At 36.5% G+C, this 17,043-nt stretch overlaps 1 protein-coding gene across 2 annotated transcripts in view; it reads left to right on the forward strand.

The window, feature by feature from the left end:
- Nucleotides 1–17,043, forward strand: part of SLC9C1 (solute carrier family 9 member C1) — a 171,138-nt gene that overhangs the window by 138,290 nt on the left and 15,805 nt on the right. For both annotated transcript variants that reach the window (XM_054551527.2, XM_054551525.2), the window contains one exon: nt 12,298–12,350. In XM_054551527.2, the coding sequence (XP_054407502.2) occupies nt 12,298–12,350 (53 nt within the window). The remainder of the gene's footprint in view (nt 1–12,297; nt 12,351–17,043) is intronic.

The raw sequence follows: 17,043 nt of genomic DNA on the forward strand, positions 1-17,043 counted from the left end.
CCTTAGAGACCTACAAAGAGACTTAGACTCCCACACAATAATAATGGGAGACTTTAACACCCCACTGCCAACATTAGACAGATCAATGAGACAAAAAGTTAACAAGGATATCCAGGAATTGAACTCAGCTCAGCACCAAGTGGACCTAATAGACATCTACAGAACTGTGCACCCCAAATCAACAGAATATACATTCTTATCAGCACCACACCACACTTATTCCAAAACTGACCACATAGTTGGAAGGAAAGCACTCCTCAGCAAATGTAAAAGAACAGAAATTATAACAAACTGTCTCTCAGACCACAGTGCAATCAAACTAGAACTCAGGATTAAGGAACTCACTCAAAACCGCTCAACTACATGGAAACTGAACAACCTGCTCCTGAATGACTACTGGGTACATAACGAAATGAAGGCAGAAATAAAGATGTTCTTTGAAACCAATGAGAACAAAGACACAACATACCAGAATCTCTGGGACACATTCAAAGCAGTGTGTAGAGGGAAATTTGTAGCACTAAATGACCACAAGAGAAAGCAGGAAAAATCTAAAATTGACACCCTAACATCACAATTAAAAGAACTAGAGAAGCAAGAGCAAACACATTCAAAAGCTAGCAGAAGGCAAGAAATTACTAAGATCAGAGCAGAACTGAAGGAAATAGAGACACAAAAAATCCTCCAAAAAATCAATGAATCCACGCGCTGCTTTTTGAAAAGATCAACAAAATTGATAGACCACTAGCAAGACAAATAAAGAAGAAAAGAGAGAAGAATCAAATAGACGCAATAAAAAATGATAAAGGGGATATCACTACCGATCCCACAGAAATACAAACTACCATCAGAGAATACTGTAAACACCTCTACGCAAATAAACTAGAAAATCTAGAAGAAATGGATAAATTCCTCGACACATACACCCTCCCAAGACTAAACCAGGAAGAAGTTGAATCTCTGAATAGACCAACAACAGGCTCTGAAATTGAGGCAATAATTAATAGCTTACCAACCGAAAAAAGTCCAGGACCAGACGGATTCACAGCCGAATTCTACCAGAGGTACAAGGAGGAGCTGGTACCATTCCTTCTGAAACTATTCCAATCAATAGAAAAAGAGGGAATCCTCCCTAACTCATTTTATGAGGCCAGCATCATCCTGATACCAAAGCCTGGCAGAGACACAACAAAAAAAGAGAATTTTAGACCAATATCCCTGATAAACATCAATGCAAAAATTCTCAATAAAATACTGGCAAACCAAATCCAGCAGCACAACAAAAAGCTTATCTGCCATGATAAAGTGGGCTTCATCCCTGGGATGCAAGGCTCATTCGACATATGCAAATCAATAAACGTAATCCAGCATATACACGGAACCAATGACAAAAACCATATGATTATCTCAATAGATGCAGAAAAGGCCTTCGACAAAATTCAACAATGCTTCATGCTAAAAACTCTCAATAAATTATGTACTGATGGGACGATCTCAAAATAATAAGAGCTATCTATGACAAACCCACAGCCAATATCATACTGAATGGGTAAAAACTGGAAGCATTCCCTTTGAAAACTGGCACAAGACAGGGATGCCCTCTCTCACCACTTCAATTCAACATACTGTTGGAAGTTCTGGCCAGGGCAATCAGGCAGGAGAAGGAAATAAAGGGTATTCAATTAGGAAAAGAGGAAGTCAAATGGTCCCTGTTTGCAGATAACATGATTGTATATCTAGAAAACCCCATTGTCTCAGCCCAAAATCTCCTTAAGCTGATAGGCAACTTCAGCAAAGTCTCAGGATACAAAATCAATGTGCAAAAATCACAGGCATTCTTATACACCAATAACAGACAAACAGAGAGCCAAATCATGAGTGAACTCCCATTCGCAATTGCTTCAAAGAGAATAAAATACCTAGGAATCCAACTTACAAGGGACGTGAAGGACCTCTTCAAGGAGAACTACAAACCACTGCTCAAGGAAATAAAAGAGGATACAAACAAATGGAAGAGCATTCCATGCTCATGGGTAGGAAGAATCAATATCGTGAAAATGGCCATACTGCCCAAGGTAATTTATAGATTCAATGCCATCCCCATCAAGCTACCAATGACTTTCTTCACAGAATTGGAAAAAACTACTTTTAAGTTCATATGGAACCAAAAAAGAGACCACATTGCCAAGTCAATCCTAAGCCAAAAGAGCAAAGCTGGAGGCATCACGCTATCTGACTTCAAACTATACTACATGGCTACAGTAACCAAAACAGCATGGTATTGGTACCAAAACAGAGATATAGACCAATGGAACAGAACAGAGCCCTCAGAAATAATGCCACATATCTACAACCATCTGATCTTTGACAAACCTGACAAAAACAAGCAATGGGGAAAGGATTCCCTATTTAATAAATGGTGCTGGGAAAACTGGCTAGCCATATGTAGAAAGCTGAAACTGGATCCCTTCCTTACACCTTATACAAAAATTAATTCAAGATGGATTAAAGACCTAAATGTTAGACCTAAAACCATAAAAACCCTAGAAGAAAACCTAGGCATTACCATTCAGGACATAGGCATGGGCAAGGACTTCATGACTAAAACACCAAAAGCAATGGCAACAAAAGCCAAAATAGACAAATGTAATCCAATTAAACTAAAGAGCTTCTGCACAGCAAAAGAAACTACCATCAGAGTGAACAGGCAACCTACAGAATGGGAGAAAATTTTTGCAATCTGCTTATCTGACAAAGGGCTAATATCCAGAATCTACAATGAACTCAAACAAATTTACAAGAAAAAAACAAGCAACCCCATCAAAAAGCGGGCAAAGGATATGAACAGACACTTCTCAAAAGAAGACATTTATGCAGCCAACAGACACATGAAAAAATGCTCATCATCACTGGTCATCAGAGAAATGAAAATCAAAACCACAATGAGATACCATCTCATGCCAGTTAGAATGGTGATCATTAAAAAGTCAGGAAACAACAGGTGCTGGAGAGGATATGGAGAAATAGGAACACTTTTACACTGTTGGTGGGACTGTAAACTAGTTCAACCATTGTGGAAGTCAGTGTGGCGATTCCTCAGGGATCTAGAACTAGAAATACCATTTGACCCAGCCATCCCATTACTGGATATATACCCAAAGGATTATAAATCATGCTGCTATAAAGACACATGCACAAGTATGTTTATTGTGGCACTATTCATAATAGCAAAGACTTGGAACCAACCCAAATGTCCAACAATGATAGACTGGATTAAGAAAATGTGGCACATATACACCATGGAATACTATGCAGCCATAAAAAAGGATGAGTTCATGTCCTTTGTAGGGACATGGATGAAGCTGGAAACCATCATTCTCAGCAAACTATCGCAAGGACAAAAATCCAAACACTGCATGTTCTCACTCATAGGTAGGAATTGAACAATTGAACACATGGACACAAGAAGGGGAACATCACACACCAGGGCCTGTTGTGGGGTGGGAGTTGGGGGGAGGGAATAGCATTTGGAGATATGCCTAATGTTAAATGATGAGTTACTGGGTGGAGCACACCAACATGGCACATGTATACATATGTAACTAACCTGCACATTGTGCACATGTACCCTAAAACTTGAAGTATAATTAAAAAAAAAAAAGAAAACACAATGTGGAAAATGTTCAACGTTGTTAATGTTTACAGAAACAAATTATATATTTGGTCTATTTGATTTGTGAAATTTTATAAGAATTATAATACCTCTCAACCAAAAGCAATGTAGTGAATTTGATACATATTCTTACTTTATTAATAGCAATGTAAACAATAAAGTAAATTTATCAGGAGATTCCAAAAGAAATAAAAGTGTTTACATCCTTTGACTAAATAATATGATGTCTCAATGTTTATCCTAAAGATATAAAGCTAAAAAAGAAAATGATAATTGAGCATTTTTAAAAATAAAACATAAGAAATAATAAAAATGTATAATGATGAATGAATGGTTAACTAAATCAGTACATCAGTCAATGTGACTGAATGTTATATAAGCATTAAAAACTTGATTTTCCATATTATAACTTTTGAAAAACCAGTGATACAAGGAAAGAAATAGCAGACACTGGGGTCTACTTGAAGGAGGAGGATGGGAGGAAGGAGAGGAGCAGAAAAGATAACTATTGGGTACTAGGCTTAATGCCTGGGTGATGAAATAATAAACACAACAAACTTCTGTGACAGCGTGTCTACATATGTAATAAACTCTTCACATGTACCCCCAAACCTAAACTAAAAGTTAAAGAAAAACCAGTGATATACATCAAGTAAAAATACCAAGAATATAACATTATATTACTAATGTAAATGAGTTTAATCTTTATTACGTACAATCATATAATTTTGCATCTATGTGGACACAAAATACTGCCATTGTATGGATACCTCCTGACCTTAAGATTAAGCATATACAAAGTGGCATAACCAAGATAATGGAATAGAAGGTAATCCATTCATATATCCCACAAAAAATAAAATTCTGTACCCATATATGGCCCAAAGCCTCTCTACAGGAGCCTCAAAATTTAGGTAGGAGTTTGTGAAGTCTTCATGTAGCTCACAACCTGAGAGCATCATTTTGAGAAGCAGATTGACTCCAAGTAGTTGATACTACAAGCTTGCTTCCACATTCAAGTCTTGAAATTGTCCTGTCCTCCAAGGGGCTTGGCTCCTTCCTCATTTGGTCTTGAGCCTGCAACCAAAACCATCTGTCAAGGGATCCAAGATGTATCATGCATACTTGTGCCTTGGCAGAGAAACTCATCTGCCTGCTAACATCTGTCTCAGTGATGAACCTGAAAGTTTCCCTGTGGTTTAGCTTCAACCACTCTCAGCTGAGGTCCCAGCTCAGAGCTGCTCACACAAGGATCCAGAGAGAGAATCACCCATATCACACAACCTGGGAGTCTGAGCCCTGAGCCTCCCTGACAGGCTTGCCAAACTCCAACTCACAGCAGATCCTGATGGCACCAAGTCTCAGGTCTGGCTCCTCCCACTGCAACCAGTAAACTATCCCATCTGTGCTGAAACCTGCAAGGCATGCCCCTCTGAAGCAATAAGACAAGACTCTCCAGCCTGTGTCCCACAGCAGATCCCAAATCAACCCAATCTGAGCTCCAGCCCTTCCTGCTGCAGTCAGGGAACTATCCCATCTGTTCAGGGACCTACTGGGAAACACATACCTATCTGAACTGATGTGACAGGCATGCCAGCCTCCATCTCACAGCCGATCCCCAGAGGGCTCTGTTTCAAGTTTGTCCCCTCCTGCTACATCAGGGAGCTATCCTATCTGTGCTGGGTAATGTGCACTACTCTGAAGCAAGACTGACCTCTCCAGCCTCTGTTCCACAGCAGATCCTGAGGGGACAGTCTCAGCTCTGGCTCCTCCAGGTAGTCAAGGAACTGCCTTGCTTGTGCAGGCACCTGCTGGGTGATGCGTACCCATCTAAGCCAACAATACAGGCCTATCAACCTCCTTTCTCTGGCAGATCCCAAGGGGGCCCAGCCTCAACTTCAACCCCTCTCACTGCAATCAGGGACCCAACATATCCATGCAGAGATGGGCAGAGAGTCACATCCATCTGGGCCATTGGGACAGTCTTCTGAACTCAGATTCCAGACCAGCACTCCCACACAAACCCAGAACCCTCCCTGGGTCTTCCCCAGGTCCATCTGGGCCTTAAAACCACATCAACCTTGAAATCCTAGTGAGAATCTTGGTAAGCCTGGGCTTAGAGCATCCTCTAGTGCTGAGAGGGCTGCAGTGATCACAGATTCAGGTAACTAAACAATCAGTCTGCCAGAATCCAAGGAAGGCTCTCCAAAGACAGACAGGGACAGGCAAAGGCAAACTGTGGAGACTAAAATAAATACCTAATCCCTCAATGTACATGTCCACAAGCATCAAGAATATTTAGAGAAATATGACCTCACCAAATGCACAAAATAAGATGTCAGAAACCAACCCTAAAGTGATGGAGATGTGTGATCTCTCAAAGAATTCAAAAAAACATTTTAAGGAAACTCTCTGAACTTCAAGAAAACACAGAATGAATTCAGAAATTTATCAATGAAATTTAACAGACATCAAAATTTTTAAAAATCAAACAGAAGTCCTAAAGCTGAAAAATAAAATTAATGAAATACCATCAACAGCAGAATTGATCAAATAGAAGAAGGAATCAGTGAAGTTGAAGACAGTCCAGTTGAAAACAGAGTCAGAGGAGAAAAAGAATTAAAAAAAAAATAAAGATATCTTACAAGGTCTAGGTGACAACATCAAAAGAACAAATATTTTGGTTTTTGAAGTTAAAAAGGGAACTGAGAAAGAAAAAGTTGTATAAAGTTTTTTAAATAAATAATAACAGAAATCTTTACAAACCTGGACAAGGAGATAAATATCTAGATACAAAAAGATTAAGTCATCAATCAGATTTAACTCAAATAAGAATACCCCAAAACATTATAATCAGGTACTCAAAAGCCAAAGATAAAGAAAGGAAAAGGGACTTTTGAGCAAAAGCAATGAGGAAAAAAAAGAAGGAAATAATATGTAAGGGAAATCCAATATGCCTGAAAGCAGACTTCTCAACAGAAACCTTACAGGCCAGGAGGAGTAGAAAGATATATTCAAAGTGCTGAAGAAAAAAAAAAAATCTGCCAAGCACGAATACGGTGCTCAGAAAAGCTAAACTTCAGAAAGAAAGGAGAAATAAGGACTTTCCCAGACCAAAAAAAAACCTTGAGGGGATTTATCACTACCAGACCTGTCCTATAAGAAATGCTAAAGGAAATTCTTCAAATGGAAAGAAAATAATATCAATGTGATTGTTACACTAATATGGTAATCATGGTGTGTGAGTCACTTATATCCCTACTAAGAAGAATAAAAGACAAAATATTTAAAATAATACTAACTACAACAATTTTAAAGAGATAAGCAATATAAAATGCAAGTTGTGACATTAAAAATCAAAATGTGGAGTAAGTTGGGAATTAATGTGTACAGATGTCTTTGTTTGTGTGTTTGTTTCTTCTGTCTCTTTTTTGCAATCAAAGTTAAGTTGGTATTAGTTCTAAACAACTTATTTAAAACATATTACCAGAAAAAAATAACTAAACACAATGGAAGATAGTAAGAAAGGAAGAAAGAAAGCGAATAGTTACAAAACAACTAGAAAACAAGTAAGACAATGGCAGTAGTAAGTCCTTACCTATTAGTAGTAACAATGAATGTAAACGGACTACATTCTCCAATTGAAAGATAAAGCATGGCTTAATAAATTAAAAAAAACACACAACTATATGCTGCCTATGAGAAGAACTCTGCCTATAAAAATACATGTACACTGAAAATGAGAGGATAATATAAAATATTCCATGCAAACAGAAACCAAAAGAGGAAGAATAGCTATACTTATATCAGATAAAATGGACCTTAAATCAAAATCTTTACCAAAAAAAAGAACAAAAAAGGTCATTATATAATAAAAAAGGGTCAATTAAACAAGAGGATATAACAATTGTCAATATACGTATGCGCTAAACATCAGAGTCCCCAGATATGTAAAGCAAATATTAAGAGATCTAAAGGGAGACGTGGACTGCAATACAATAGTAGTAGGGGACTTCAACACCCATTACAGCAATGGGCAGATTATCAAGACAGAAAATTAACAAACGTTGGAGTTAAACTAGACCCTACACCAAATGAGCCTAACAGACATTTACAGAGTATTTCATTCAACTGCTGCAGAATATATTTTTCTTATCAGCACATGGAATATTCTCCAGGATAGGCCACATGTTAAGCCACAAAACAAGTCTCAACAATTTTTTAAAAGTCAAAACTATATCAAATATCTTTTCTGACCACAATGGGATAAAACCAGAAATCAATCAGAGGAGGAACTATGGAAACTGACCACAATGGGATAAAACTAGAAATCAGTCAGGGGAGGAACTATGGAAACTATGGAAGTTTTTTTAAATACATGAAATTTAAAAAAACTTGCACCTAGATGACCAATGGGTCAATTTAGAAATTAAAGGAAACATTTTTTTTTTTAATTTATTGAAATAAATGAAAATGGAAACACAAAATTCCAGAGCCTATGAGATATAGCAAAACCAATACTAAGTGGGAAATCCATAGCAATAAATACCCACACCCCCAAAATAGAAACACTTAAAAAAAAATCTAATGAGACACCTCAAGGAACTTGAAAGCAGGAACAAACCAAACCCAAAATTGGTAGAAGAGAAGAAATAATAAATGAGCAGAAATAAATAAAATTGGAAATAATAATGATTTTGAAAGTTGGCAAAAAAAATTTGTGTTTTAAAAAAGATAATTAACAAAACCTTATCTAGACTAAGAAAAAGAGATAAACCCCAGATAAATAAAACCAGAAATTAAAAAGTAAAGATTGCAACTGATACCACAGAAATACAAAGGATCATCATAGACTACTATGAAAAATTATACACAAACAAATTGGAAAACCTATAAGAAATGGATAAATTCCTGGACACATACAACCTATCAAAATTGAAACATGAAGAAATAGAACACCTGTACAGACCAATAACACATAACAAGATCAAAGCCATAATAAAAAGTCTCCCATTAAAGAAAACCCCAGGATCTAATGGGTTCACTACTGAATTGTAATGAATATTTAAATAATAACTAATATCAATTCTACTTAAACTATTTCAAAAAATTGAAGAGAAAGAAATATTTTTAAATTTATTCTACTAGGCCAGCATCATCCTGATACCAAAAGCAGACAAGGACACAGGAAAAATAGAAAACTATAGGCCAATATCCTTGATCAACAGAGATGCAAAAATCCTCAACAAAATACTAGCAAACCAAATTCAACAATACATTTAAAGGTCATTCATCATGATCAAGTGGGATTCATCTCAAGGATGCAAAGATGGTTCAACATATGCAAATCAACAAATGTGATGTATTACATCAACAGAATCAAGGATGAAAACCCTATGATCATTTCAGTAAATGCAGAATAACTATTCAATAAAATTCAACATCCTTTCATAATAAAAATCATCAACAAATTGAATATAGAAGGAACATACCTCAACACAATAAATGTGACATATATGGCAAACCCTCAACTAATAACGTATTAAATGGGAAAGTATTTAAAAAAGCTTTTCGACTAAGATCTGGAGCAAAACAAGGATGCCCACTTTTATCACTATTCAACATAGTACTGGTGGTCCAAGCCAGAGCAATTAGGCAAGGGAAAAAAATAAAGGCATCCAAATTGGAAAGGAAGAAGTCAAAGTATTCTCATTTGCAGATGACATGATAGCACACTTAGAAAAACCCAAGGACTCCACACCAAAAACTCTTAAAACTGATAAATCCAGTAAAGTTGCAGGATACAAAATCAACATACAAAAAGTCAGTAGCATTTATATAGGCTAACAGTGATCAGTCTGAAAAACAAATGAAGAAAGCAATCCTATTTACAATAGCTACAAAAAAAAATACCTAGGAATAAATTTAACTTAAGAAGTGAAAGATCTCTACAAGAAAAACTATAAAACACTGTTGAAAGAAATCAAAGAAGGCACACAAAAAATTAAAAGATATTCCATGTTCATAGATTGGAATAATTAATGTTGTTAAAGTGGTCTGTACTACCCAAAGCAATCTATAAATTCAATGCAAGGCCTATCAAAATACCAACAGCATTCTCCACAGACATAGAAAAAAAATCCTAAAATCCACAGGGAACCACAAAAGACCCTGAATAGCCCCAGCAGTCTTGAGCAAAAAGAACAAAACGAGAGGCATCACATTACCTGATTTCAAATTATACTACAAAGCTACAATTACCAAAATAGCATGGTACTGGCAATAAAAACAGACACATAGATCAATGTAGCAGAATAAAGAACCCAGAAATAAATCCATGCACTGATAGCCAACTCATTTTCAACAAAAGCACCAAGAACATATATTGGGGAAAGGACAGTCTCTTTAATAATTGGTGCTAGAAAAACTGGACATCCATATGCAGAAGAATGAAACAAGCTTCCTATCTATTACCATATAAAAAAAATTCAAAATGGATTAGAGACTTAAATTTAAGACCTAAAACTGTAAAACTACAAAAAAAAAAGTTGGGAAAATGCTATAGGACATTGGCCTGAAGATTTTTTTGCCTAAGGCCACAAAAGAACAGACAACCAAAGCCAAAATAAACAAGTGGGATTATATCAAGCTAAAAAGCTTCTGCACAACAAAGGAAAGAAACAGTCTACAAAGTGAAGAGAAAACCTACAGAATAACAGAAAATATTTGCAAACTAGTCATCTGATATGGCATTAATAACTAGAATATATAAGGAACATAACTCAATAGCAAAAACACAAGTACTCGATTTTTAAATGCACAAAATATCTGAAGAGACATTTATCAAAAGAAGACATGCAAATGACCCATAGATATACGAAAAAATGCTCAACATCACTAAAAATAGAGAAATGCAAATCAAAACCACAATGAGATATCATTTCACCTTAGTTAGAATGACTACTGTCAAAAAGACAAAAAATTTAAAATACTGGCAAATATACCAAGAAAGGGGAACACCTGTACACTATTGGTGGAAATGTAAAGTAGTACAGCCATTATGGAAAACTGTACAGTGTTTCTTTAAAAAAAAAAAAACTAAAACTAGAATTACCATATGATCTAGCAATCCCACTGCTGGGTATATATTCAAAAGAAATAAAATCAGTATGTTGAAGCGATGTCTTCACTCCCATGTTTATTGCAGCACTGTTCACAACACCCAAGATATGAAATCAACATAAGTGTTCATCAACAAATGGATAAAGAAAATGCAGTGTGTATATGTGTGTATGTGTGTATATACACAATGGAGTATTATCTAGCCATTAAAAAAACAATAAAATTCTCTCATTTGCTGCAATGTGTTTGAAACTAGAGGTCATTATCTTAAGCTAAATAATTCAGGCACAGAAAGACAAACGCGACATGTTCTCACTCATATGTGGGCACTAAAAAAGTGGATCTCATAGAAGTATAGAGTAGCATGATAGTTATCAAAGACTGAGAAGGAAAGGGAAAGGAGATGATGAAGAGTAGTTGACTAAGGGGTACACAAAAATACAGTTAGAGGGGATAAGTTCTAGTATTCAATAGTACAGTAATTATAGTTAAAAAAATATATTGTATATTTCCAAATAGCCAGAAGAGAAGAATTGTAATGTTCACAACACAAAAAAAAGATAAATGTTTGAGGTGATGGATATCCCAATTATTCTGATTTGATCTTTACCCATTGTATATGGGCATCAAAATATTATATGTACCCCCAAAATAGGTACAGCTAATATATATCAATAAAATATTTAAATTGTCAAAAAAATTAAAATAAAATACCTTGATTCTCTGCTTTTAAAAATGATTAAGCATATACAGGGCATGGTTTTGGGCCCTTCACCATCTGCTCTTTCACCTGCTACCTCCTCTCCCCACACTTTAAAACCTAGCCATACCAAACTACAAATGGTTCACCTGATATAAAAGATCTGATGGCCTCCCATTCCTGAGCCTTTCCCCATATTGTTCATTTTTCCTGAAATTCTCTATACATCCTCTTCCCCCACATCTCCTCATTTCATGGAGCTAACTCCTTATCCTCGAAATCTCAGCTTTTTCTCCAAGCAGCCATCACTGATACATCCCAAATTTGCAAAACTGCGCTATGTGACTCTCCTGCGTGCTCCCATAGACCAACATACACACAGTCCTGTTTTACCACGTCATATTTCTTTGTATGTTTGCTAGTCTGTCTGTTTTACTAACTTAAAACTCCTAGAAGACAAGGATCTTAATTATTTTGCTTTCTTATGTATCCTCATTGCTAGCCACATGCCTGGCCCTCAATACATATTAATATTAAAGTATTTTGGGATATTGGAATGATAGATGATTTTGTAGCTCTGCTTTCCAAACTTTTTGCACATTTATTATATACTCTCCATAATAAAAGACTTATAATCACTTTCTTAAATGTGACCCCTTTTTTTTTAACCAAATGAGATTACCACCAATTTCAGATCACAGGTCCTGAGTGTGATTTGAATCTGATCTAATCTGATAGTTGGACTAATAGAAATACTCACTTGCTTCAGTGGTTGAATTAACACTGTTTTTTTTTTAATCAGGTTCAGCTGGAACATCGGAAGAAGGCATTCAAGAAGAAACAAATGTTAAGGAGGTAAATTTAAAGCAGCCTTTCTAAAAGTTTTATTTTGGGTAAAAGAGAGTCTAGAATTTATGGAAACTACCAATGTGTTTCTCTTATTCTGAAAAAGTTCATCTGCTAGTCATTTTGTAGATTTTGGTGTAAAACACTTATTTTAGCACTGGGTACAGTGGAAATTATACTTATTTTTAGGGAAATATTGGAGAAATGACAAAGAAAAACGAAGTTCAAGGGATGCCAGAAGATCTGTCTTGAATCACATTAGCAACCAGGCACTACAAGGATGGCTACAGTTGTAGCACACCCAAGCCCCTTCCACTCCCCCTTGGAGTGCCAAAATCTGGACTGACCTTAATACTTTCAGTGCTACCTCAGCTATGCATTTGGGATCTTTAAGCCTGAAAACAGTTTGCCCTGTGTTTACAGTGCATGACAGAAAGAAGGAGCTCAATAATAAATGTTCTAACAAAATATATCCCGGCTAACCTAAATTATTCAGAAAGTCCCACAAATATTGATCAATTTCATATTCCTCTATGACCCTGGGGATCTTGAAATCCTCAAAATCTTCAGCCAACTTCACAATAGGATTCCAAGCTGTGAAACACTATAGGACTCTGGAACTGAAACTGAGCAGACAGAAATATAATGAAAATACCCCACCAAATCTACATCATCCTACCTGTGTCTGAATCGTATGGACTCCAGATGCAATGGAGAGTTCATTTTTAGTTTTAGTCTCTGCCAAGTTGTTATATTGCTCCAGAAGATGCTGATTATAATACTCAGAATCTAATAAATGTCTGCTATGAATACACAAGCCATAAAATTGTATATTTAGTTGTTAAATACATATTTTACATCGATTAAGCCTATTTGTTCTATTAGCACTAGACATAAACCTCTGAGAACAGACACTCCTTTTGTCCCCAACATGTCCTCACAAATATATGTTGAATAAAAGATGATCATAGGCTCTGTGATAAGTTGAAGATGTTCCTCATCCAAGTGCCCTGGCTTTTAAGAGGACAATACTGTTTTCCAGTACCCAAGTTTCCATCCCTTATGAAAGAAGGATGTTCACTCTCTCCCAAAAGGATTTTGGAGACTTCTTGGGAAAAAGTTTCCTCAAACCTTTCCTATTTATTGCCTGTTGAATGGAATTCATGGCAGAATAGCATAAGGGCCAAGAATCTGGGCTCTGGTATGAGACTTTCTGGGATTGACTCAGATTCTACCACTTAATAGCCATGTGACCTTGGGCAAATTTTTTAACCTACATAAGCATCATTTTTTCATCTATAAAAGAGTGATAATAGCAATACCCACCTCTGTAGAGATCAAAGAAATGAAAAGTACACTGCACAGTCCTTGGCACAAACAAGCAATTCCTACACACAGTTTCCATTATTCTTGGTGCACCCTTTCTTAATACAGGAAACTATTTCTCCAAACGTCTTTGACTCTTCCCATATTCTCTAAAAAACATGGATACATGCACCTATTCTAATTCTTCCAAACACAGCTGCTCCTGAAGGCTAGGGAATAACAAAAGGAAATAACAATAGAAAAATAGATGAGGAGGACATTTAAAATAAAATATTAGATGACTTCTAGAGCCCACTGACAAGACTATCTTTTTTTGTTCTTTTTTATTTATTTTTATTTTTATTTATTTTTCTTTTTTTAATTATTATTATTATTATTATTATTATTATTATACTTTAGGCTCTATGGTACATGTGCGCAACGTGCAGGTAAGTTACATATGTATACATGTGCCATGCTGGTGCGCTGCACCCACCAGCTCATCATCTAGCATTAGGTATATCTCCCAATGCTATCCCTCCCCCCTCCCCCCACCCCACAACAGTCCCTGAAGTGTGATGTTCCCCTTCCTGTGTCCATGTGTTCTCATTATTCAATTCCCACCTATGAGTGAGAATATGCGGTGTTTGGTTTTTTGTTCTTGCGATAGTTTACTGAGAATGATGATTTCCAATTTCATCCATGTCCCTACAAAGGACATGAACTCATCATTTTTTATGGCTGCATAGTATTCCATGGTGTATATGTGCCACATTTTCTTAATCCAGTCTATCATTGTTGGACATTTGGGTTGGTTCCAAGTCTTTGCTATTGTGAATAATGCTGCAATAAACATATGTGTGCATGTGTCTTTATAGCAGCATGATTTATAGTCCTTTGGGTACATATCCAGTAATGGGATGGCTGGGTCAAATGGAATTTCTAGTTCTAGATCCCTGAGGAATCGCCACACTGATTTCCACAAGGGTTGAACTAGTTTACAGTCCCACCAACAGTGTAAAAGTGTTCCTATTTCTCCACATCCTCTCCAGCACCTGTTGTTTCCTGACTTTTTAATGATTGCCATTCTAACTGGTGTGAGATGGTATCTCATTGTGGTTTTGGTTTGCATTTCTCTGATGGTCAGTGATGGTGAGCATTTTTTCATGTGTTTTTTGGCTGCATAAATGTCTTCTTTTGAGAAGTGTCTGTTCATGTCCTTTGCCCACTTTTTCATGGGGTTGTTTGTTTTTTTCTTGTAAATTTGTTGGAGTTCATTGTAGATTCTGGATATTAGCCCTTTGTCAGATGAGTAGGTTGCGAAAATTTTCTCCCATTTTGTAGGTTGCCTGTTCACTCTGATGGTAGTTTCCTTTGCTGTGCAGAAGCTCTTCAGTTTAATTAGATCCCATTTGTCAATTTTGGCTTTTGTTGCCATTGCTTTTGGTGTTTTAGACATGAAGTCCTTGCCCATGCCTATGTCCTGAATGGTAATGCCTAGGTTTTCTTCTAGGGTTTTTATGGTTTTAGGTCTAACATTTAGGTCTTTAATCCATCTTGAATTGATTTTTGTATAAGGTGTAAGGAAGGGATCCAGGTTCAGCTTTCTACATATGGCTAGCCAGTTTTCCCAGCACCATTTATTAAATAGGGAATCCTTTCCCCATTTCTTGTTTTTGTCAGGTTTGTCAAAGATCAGATACTTGTAGATATGTGGCATTATTTCTGACGGCTCTGTTCTGTTCCATTGATCTATATCTCTGTTTTGGTACCAGTACCATGCTGTTTTGGTTACTGTAGCCTTGTAGTATAGTTTGAAGTCAGGTAGTGTGATGCCTCCAGCTTTGTTCTTTTGGCTTAGGATTGACTTGGCGATGCGGGCTCTTTTTTGGTTCCATATGAACTTTAAAGTAGTTTTTTCCAATTCTGTGAAGAAAGTCATTGGTAACTTGATGGGGATGGCACTGAATCTATAAATTACCTTGGGAAGGATGGCCATTTTCATGATATTGATTCTTCCTACCCATGAGCATGGAATGTTCTTCCATTTGTTTGTATCCTCTTTTATTTCCTTGAGCAGTGGTTTGTAGTTCTCCTTGAAGAGGTCCTTCGCATCCCTTGTAAGTTGGATTCCTAGGTATTTTATTCTCTTTGAAGCAATTGTGAATGGGAGTTCACTCATGATTTGGCTCTCTGTTTGTCTGTTATTGATGTATAAGAATGCTTGTGATTTTTGTACATTGATTTTGTATCCTGAGACTTTGCTGAAGTTGCTTATGAGCTTAAGGAGATTTTGGGCTGAGACAATGGGGTTTTCTAGATATACTATCATGTCATCTGCAAACAGGGACAATTTGACTTCCTCTTTTCCTAATTGAATACCCTTGATTTCCTTCTCTTGCCTAATTGCCCTGGCCAGAACTTCCAACACTATGTTGAATAGAAGTGGTGAGAGAGGGCATCCCTGTCTTGTGCCAGTTTTCAAAGGGAATGCTTCCAGTTTTTGCCCATTCAGTATGATATTGGCTGTGGGTTTGTCATAAATAGCTCTTATTATTTTGAGATACGTCCCATCAATACCTAATTTATTTAGAGTTTTTAGCATGAAGGGTTGTTGAATTTTGTCGAAGGCCTTTTCTGCATCTATTGAGATAATCATGTGGTTTTTGTCTTTGGTTCTGTTTATATGCTGGATTACATTTATTGATTTGCGTATATTGAACCAGCCTTGCATCCCAGGGATGAAGCCCACTTGATCATGGTGGATAAGCTTTTTGATGTGCTGCTGGATTCGGTTTGCCAGTATTTTATTGAGGATTTTTGCATCAATGTTCATCAAGGATATTGGTCTAAAATTCTCTTTTTTTGTTGTGTCTCTGCCAGGCTTTGGTATCAGGATGATGCTGGCCTCATAAAATGAGTTAGGGAGGATTCCCTCTTTTTCTATTGATTGGAATAGTTTCAGAAGGAATGGTATCAGCTCCTCCTTGTACCTCTGGTAGAATTTGGCTGTGAACCCATCTGGTCCTGGACTTTTTTTGGTTGGTAAGCTATTGATTATTGCCACAATTTCAGCTCCTGTTATTGGTCTATTCAGAGATTCAACTTCTTCCTGGTTTAGTCTTGGGAGGGTGTATGTGTTGAGGAATTTATCCATTTCTTCTAGATTTTCTAGTTTATTTGCGTAGAAGTGTTTGTAATATTCTCTGATGGTAGTTTGTATTTCTGTGGGATCGGTGGTGATATCCCCTTTATCATTTTTTATTGCATCTATTTGATTCTTCTCTCTTTTTTTCTTTATTAATCTTGCTAGCGGTCTATCAATTTTGTTGATCCTTTCAAAAAACCAGCTCCTGGATTCATTAATTTTTTGAAGGGTTTTTTTGGTCTCTATTTC

The sequence above is a fragment of the Pongo abelii genome, chromosome 2 (assembly GCF_028885655.2).
Source record: "Pongo abelii isolate AG06213 chromosome 2, NHGRI_mPonAbe1-v2.0_pri, whole genome shotgun sequence".
NCBI lineage: Eukaryota > Metazoa > Chordata > Mammalia > Primates > Hominidae > Pongo > Pongo abelii.